General features: G+C 47.5%; 2 protein-coding genes across 21 annotated transcripts in view; both read left to right on the top strand.

Moving 5' to 3' along the window:
* LOC123760896 (CUGBP Elav-like family member 4) overlaps positions 1-7500 on the top strand; it is a 1099894-nt gene that overhangs the window by 348182 nt on the left and 744212 nt on the right. The window lies entirely within an intron of this gene.
* The window catches only part of LOC138367939 (RNA-binding protein 25-like), a gene marked incomplete at its 3' end in the record, with an annotated part of 9501 nt that continues 2938 nt past the window's right edge, over positions 938-7500 (top strand). The window contains exons 1-3 of the mRNA XM_069330223.1: positions 938-985; positions 2608-2846; positions 7183-7207. Of these exons, the coding sequence (XP_069186324.1) occupies positions 938-985; positions 2608-2846; positions 7183-7207 (312 nt within the window). The remainder of the gene's footprint in view (positions 986-2607; positions 2847-7182; positions 7208-7500) is intronic.

Genomic DNA, 7500 nt, shown 5'->3' with positions numbered 1-7500 from the left:
ACTGCCTCTACACATCCCTGTCAACTTGTACACTGCCTCTACACATCCCTGTCAACTTGTACACTGCCTCTACACATCCCTGTCAACTTGTACACTGCCTCTACACATCCCTGTCAACTTGTACACTGCCTCTACACATCCCTGTCAACTTGTACACTGCCTCTACACATCCCTGTCAACTTGTACACTGCCTCTACACATCCCTGTCAACTTGTACACTGCCTCTACACATCCCTGTCAACTTGTACACTGCCTCTACACATCCCTGTCAACTTGTACACTGCCTCTACACATCCCTGTCAACTTGTACACTGCCTCTACACATCCCTGTCAACTTGTACACTGCCTCTACACATCCCTGTCAACTTGTACACTGCCTCTACACATCCCTGTCAACTTGTACACTGCCTCTACACATCCCTGTCAACTTGTACACTGCCTCTACACATCCCTGTCAACTTGTACACTGCCTCTACACATCCCTGTCAACTTGTACACTGCCTCTACACATCCCTGTCAACTTGTACACTGCCTCTACACATCCCTGTCAACTTGTACACTGCCTCTACACATCCCTGTCAACTTGTACACTGCCTCTACACATCCCTGTCAACTTGTACACTGCCTCTACACATCCCTGTCAACTTGTACACTGCCTCTACACATCCCTGTCAACTTGTACACTGCCTCTACACATCCCTGTCAACTTGTACACTGCCTCTACACATCCCTGTCAACTTGTACACTGCCTCTACACATCCCTGTCAACTTGTACACTGCCTCTACACATCCCTGTCAACTTTTTCTAATTTAGATTTTTTTTATTTTTTTAACTTTTTTATTATTATTTGCCGTCTGCTGTTTTATGCTGTTATGCATTAATGGTCTTCATAGTAAATGGTCTCTGCTGCTATTAACTCCATTAAGAACTTCAGATATGGCCCATTCTCCTGTAGATATATCTAGTTCTATATCTAGTTCTCCTGTAGATATCTAATATCTGACATCAATGTCATCCTCTGTGGGTCACTGATAATTTTATTCAGTTAAGCTCTACTATAACACACTGTTTTGCCGGTTTGTGTTAAAGAACACTTCAAATGACTCTATAAACTCTGCTTAAAACATTGCTACCTAGAACCTCATTCCTAGACCTCACTCTCGCTTATGGTATGCCCTGGAAAGTCCCCACATTAGTCCTGGAAGATTTAGGTGGGTTCTGGAAGCTTTACATTTTGTCTTGGAAGTTTCATGTGGATCCTGGAAGCTTTACATTAGTCCTGGAAGATTTAGGTGGGTTCTGGAAGGTTTACATTTTGTCCTGAAAGTTTCATGTGGATCCTGGAAGCTTTACATTAGTCCTGGAAGATTTAGGTGGGTTCTGGAAGCTTTACTTTTTGTCCTGAAAGTTTCATGTGGGTCCTGGAAGCTTTACATTAGTCCTGGAAGATTTAGGTGGGTTCTGGAAGCTTTACTTTTTGTCCTGAAAGTTTCATGTGGGTCCTGGAAGCTTTACATTAGTCCTGGAAGATTTAGGTGGGTTCTGGAAGCTTTACTTTTTGTCTTCGAAGTTTCATGTGGATCCTGGAAGCTTTACATTAGTCCTGGAAGATTTAGGTGGGTTCTGGAAGCTTTACTTTTTGTCTTGGAAGTTTCATGTGGATCCTGGAAGCCTTACATAAGTCCTGGAAGATTTAGGTGGGTTCTGGAAGCTTTACTTTTTGTCCTGAAAGTTTCATGTGGGTCCTGGAAGCTTTACATTAGTCCTGGAAGATTTAGGTGGGTTCTGGAAGCTTTACATTTTGTCCTGAAAGTTTCATGTGGATCCTGGAAGCTTTACATTAGTCCTGGAAGATTTAGGTGGGTTCTGGAAGCTTTACTTTTTATCTTGGAAGTTTCATGTGGATCCTGGAAGCTTTACATTTTGTCCTGAAAGTTTCCCATTGAGCATGAAAACCTTATAATTGTCATGGAGGCTTCTCATCGGTCTTAGAAGCTTTACAACTTTCTTAGAGTTTCAAATTTCTCCTGGAAGCTCCACACACATCCGGGAAGACTCATATTTGTTCCTGGAAGATTGAAATCTGCTCGGGGAAAAGTCACAGTGGATCTAGAGGAGTCAAATTGTTGCTGGAAGGGTCCAATTTGTCCTTGAAGATTCGAGTTTCTCCCCAAGACGAAGAGTTCTTCAGGCTCACAGAAGATATAACAGTTACTTTAGTTCTACAGAAGTTCCTTCGGCCGTGTCTTGAACACTGGTGTCATGTCTGGGGGGGAAACACTTCCTTCTCTCCTGGGGAAATTTTTTCGCTGGAATCCCAAGGTATTCTTCTCATCAACGCGCCTGGCCACGCATCTAAACTTGAGTCGTTATATAACCTTCTGCGGGTCTCAAGATCTCATGGCTCTCAAGAAGTTGTGAATTTAAGTTAGGAATTATGATTAGCTAATCTTTTCTTTTGCGTCTTTATAATATAAATACTAACTATTAGTGGGGAACGTTGTCTGTGTGGTGGCCTATTATGTAAACGAAAGTCAAAGAATAGCAGTAGGGAATTGAGGAAGAATAGAGAAAGAAAGCGATGTTTAAAGGAAGTGGGGTGTTAGGAAGAAGAAGAGAAAGGTGTAAAGACGGAGGAGGTGGTAGGGAACGAAGAGTCTCTTATTAAGGAAGGGGCGAGAGGAATAAAAGGACGCTTCCACCAAGAGAGACAGACAGACAGACAGAGAGAGACAGACAGAGAGAGACAGACAGAGAGAGACAGACAGACAGACAGACAGACAGAGAGAGAGAGAGAGAGAGAGAGAGAGAGAGAGAGAGAGAGACAGACAGACAGACATACAGAGTAGAGTGTGGGTGAAAATGTGTATCAATGAAGGGAATAAGAAATTAATGATAGCAGTAAAGGTTAAAAAAGGGGAAGGGAAATGAGGAATATAAGAGGAGGGACAGAGAATGTGTGTGTGTGCGCGTGCATGCGTGCGTGCTTGAACGAGGAACAAGCAAACGTTGAGCCACAACTTGAGTGAGATTATGTGCTTGAGTGCGTGCGTGTGAGAGTGCGTCCGTGAACGCTTGACTTGCTTTCCTAGCTAGCTAAAAGTGTTTATCTACCAACCAGGCTGTAGTGGATATGGGGCCCTGCAACCCGTTCTCGCACTTTCTTACAGTCAATATTGACTTATTAAATACGTGCATATGTGACATACTAAACATACTAGTTTACCTTGAAAAGCTTCCTAGAAAGCATGTATGTTTAGTATGTCACATATGCACGTATTTAATAAGTCAATATTGACTATACGAAAGTGCGAGAACGGGTTGGGGCCTGCGGGCCGCCCGAAGCAACAGTCTAGTGGACCAAGCTCTGCCAAGTCAAGGCCAGGATTGGGGAGTACAACTCTCAAAACTTCTCCAGGTACCATCCAGGCACAGTGACTAATGTGAGGGGGGGAGGACTGTAGACTATATTTTAATGCCTTATAAAGTTGTGGATAGAGGTGGCTTCTACAACTCCTTCTTCTCAATGTATTCCTCTTGTTGGCCATCCATACAGGTTATCTTGAGGTTATCTTGAGATGATTTCGGGGCTTTAGTGTCCCCGCGGCCCGGTCCTCGACCAGACCTCCACCCCCAGGAAGCAGCCCGTGACAGCTGACTAACACCCAGGTACCTATTTTACTGCTAGGTAACAGGGGCATAGGGTGAAAGAAACTCTGCCCATTGTTTCTCGCTGGCGCCTGGGATCGAACCCAGGACCACAGGATCACAAGTCCAGCGTGCTGTCCGCTCGGCCGACCGGCTCCCAGGTTACGAGTATTTCCGTATTTCTTTCACCCATTTCATACTTTCACCGACGTCGTCTCGTCCTACTTTCTTTCAGTTAAAACTCGCCAAACTCACACCGAAACTACGACGTTGGTACAACGTTCGAACAAGTTTTAACACCACCTATAACCAGTTATAACAACCAATATAGCAAGTTGTAACAACGTTCTAATACGTCATAAACACGTTAAGCCAAGATGTAACAACTTTATTACAAGTTATAACAAGCGGAAAATAGACAGTTTCGGTTTGTGTTTCCAGGGAACTGTCATTGTCCATACATTGTATTCCCCCTCGGTATCTTGTATATTGGGATCATATCCCTCTCTGCTTCTTTTCTCTAGTGCCTGATAACCTGTGCGTGTGCATGCATGCGTACCGACGTACCACTCATTCGTGACTTCGTGGGGGCTTAATTACGTGCTAGACCTTCGTGCGTGGGTGAGTGCGTGCGTGCGTGAGTGAGTGAGTGCGTGGGTGGGAAGTAGTGGCTGCCGGTCCCAGCCAAATAACCGGAGAATGTAAATAAGGAAGAGAAACAACAGGGGATAAAGAGGTGTCATAAAGTTAACGAGGAGAATAATTATGGAGGAGGGTGATGAAGCCGATAAAGATAGCAGAGTGGAAAATTATGCATTGAAGAGCAAGAAGGTGAAGAAAGGGGGGGGGGGAGGGGGGGTACGGGGGTTGAGATGGAAGAGAAGAACTTTGGGTGTTAGTGTATAGAAGGGTGGTGGAGTGAGGGTGTAGGTGGGTGGTGGTGGTGGTGTAGTTAGGGTGTAGGTGGGTGGTGGTGGTGGTGTAGTTAGGGTGTAGGTGGGTGGTGGTGGTGGTGTAGTTAGGGTGTAGGTGGGTGGTGGTGGTGGAGTGAGGGTGTAGGTGGGTGGTGGTGGTGGTGTAGTTAGGGTGTAGGTGGGTGGTGGTGGTGGTGTAGTTAGGGTGTAGGTGGGTGGTGGTGGTGGTGTAGTTAGGGTGTAGGTGGGTGGTGGTGGTGGTGTAGTTAGGGTGTAGGTGGGTGGTGGTGGTGGTGGAGTGAGGGTGCAGGTGGGTGGTGGTGGTGGAGTGAGGGTGCAGGTGGGTGGTGGTGGTGGAGTGTGAGGGTGCAGGTGGGTGGTGGTGGTGGAGTGAGGGTGCAGGTGGGTGGTGGTGGTGGTGGTGGAGTGAGGGTGCAGGTGGGTGGTGGTGGTGGAGTGAGGGTGCAGGTGGGTGGTAGTGGTGGAGTGAGGGTGCAGGTGGGTGGTGGTGGTGGTGGTGGTGGAGTGAGGGTGCAGGTGGGTGGTGGTGGTGGAGTGAGGGTGCAGGTGGGTGGTGGTGGTGGAGTGAGGGTGCAGGTGGGTGGTGGTGGTGGTGGAGTGAGGGTGCAGGTGGGTGGTGGTGGTGGTGGAGTGAGGGTGTAGGTGGGTGGTGGTGGTGGAGTGAGGGGTGTAGGTGGGTGGTGGTGGTGGTGGAGTGAGGGTGTAGCTGGGTGGTGGTGGTGGTGGAGTGAAGGGTGTAGCTGGGTGGTGGTGGTGGTGGAGTGAGGGTGTAGGTGGGTGGTGGTGGTGGTGGAGTGAGGGTGCAGGTGGGTGGTGGTGGTGGTGGAGTGAGGGTGCAGGTGAGGTAACTTACCTATCAGTGAGGACTAGTACTTCATGGCCCGCCTGCCAGCCTTGTTCTGTTCCGTTATAATTAAACTTTGTTAACTTTAGAGTTCTTTGTCGAAATTGGATTTAAAGTTGTGTGATAGAGGTGGCTTCCACTACCTCTTCCTCCAGTGCCTTCCTGGTGGTGACCACAGGTACCGGCTACTAATATTCCCTTACATTTTTCTTTACTCATTTGCGTTTCCAACTTCCACTAATATCTGTCGTCCTCCTATCTCTTGATAATAAGAGGTGGCCCTTTATCTGTCGTCCTCTTATCTCTTGATATTAAGAGGTGGCCCTTGACCACCTTCTTATATTCCCATTAGTATCTTTAATGTTGTGATCATATCCATTTTGTTTCCCCTGTTCTCTGGTGGTGTTTGATCTTTCCATTAATTCTGCTTAACCCTCTTTGTTCCGACATTAATCTTCTTGCAAACGTCTGTACAATCTAAATTGGGGTTTTACACTTCACAAGATGCGGATTCCATGCCGGTGCTGCATATTGCGTAGTTGGTCTAACGAAGGTTGTGTCTAATTGCCTTGAAAGAATACTGATTTAGGATTCTGAACGACGTCCATATGCCTCCGATGTGACCCTGCCAATGTATGCCTCTTGTAACACGCAGAAATCATAATAACCTGATGCATCAATGAACAAAATTAAACACAAGATTAAGGCAGCGTCTGAGATGATCTCGGACGCAGGTTCGAATCCTCGTCACGGCCCTTGTGGATTTGTTTATGCTAGTGCTGCTGTGGGAACTATGTTCACTCTCAAATCATTCTCTCTCCGAGACCCGTAGCTGCATTACCCTTATGATGGAGATACATAGAGGTCAGAATTATCCCTTTCCCATCTCCATTACGTTATACTTGCTGGGATTGAATTCTAGCCACCATGTGTCTGGCCACTCCTGGAGTTTATCAAGGTCCTCCTGTAACTTCCTGCTGTCCTTTTCAAGAGGAAACTAGATTTATTCCTCCAAGGAGTGCCGGACCAACCGGGCTGTGGTGGGTATGTGGGCCTGCGGGCCGCTCCAAGCAACAGCCTGGTGGACCAAACTCTCACAAGTCAAGCCTGGCCTCGGGCCGGGCTTGGGGAGTAGAACAACTCCCAGAACCCCATCAACCAGGTATATGTGGGCCTTCGGGCCGCTCCAAGCAACAGCCTGGTGGACCAAACTCTCACAAGTCAAGCCTGGCCTCGGGCCGGGCTTGGGGAGTAGAACAACTCCCAGAACCCCATCAAGCAGGTATATGTGGGCCTGCGGGCCGCTCCAAGCAACAGCCTGGTGGACCAAACTCTCACAAGTCAAGCCTGGCCTCGGGCCGGGCTTGGGGAGTAGAACAACTCCCAGAACCCCATCAACCAGGCATCAACCTCCTCTGCTTTACATTTCCCATCAGCTGGAGGTGATCTGCAAACATTGACATGGTCGACCTCACTCCCTCGGGAACGTCGTTCGCGTCAATCAGGAGCAGCGGTGGTCCCAGGACCGAGCCTTGTGGGACCCCACACTTGTAACACTCCCTCCAGCTCGTGATCTGTCTGACTGTGACTCTCTGCTTCCTGGCCTACCTTACATTTCTTATACTGCGTATCCATCGTCAACCCCTTGTTCACTTCTCTTTTGTTCTCTCAATTCAAAGCTGTCCGAATCCATCTTATCCATTCTTCCTATGTACCTTATATGTCGCGATCATGTCCCCCCTCCAATATTTCAGCTATGATTGTGATATTGAGCTCCCAGTAATTATTTTGAGTGATTTAGAAAGATAATCAAAATTTACCGAGGGCAACTGTAGAAGTGTATTTTGGTTTAGTGTTTATAAGGGTGAGTGTCTTGTGGTAGTGGTGATAAGGGTGAGAGTGTGTGGTGGTGATAAGGGTGAGAGTGTGTGGTAGTGGTGATAAGGGTGAGTGTGTGTGGTGGTGGTGATAAGGGTGAGAGTGTGGTGGTGGTGATAAGGGTGAGAGTGTGGTGGTGGTGATAAGGGTGAGTGTCTTGTGGTGGTGGTGATAAGGGTGAGTGTGTGTGGTAG

This window comes from Procambarus clarkii, chromosome 3 (assembly GCF_040958095.1).
Source record: "Procambarus clarkii isolate CNS0578487 chromosome 3, FALCON_Pclarkii_2.0, whole genome shotgun sequence".
Lineage (NCBI taxonomy): Eukaryota > Metazoa > Arthropoda > Malacostraca > Decapoda > Cambaridae > Procambarus > Procambarus clarkii.
The sequence above is the reverse complement of the archived record's forward strand: the minus strand, read 5'-3'. Positions and strand labels throughout refer to the sequence as shown.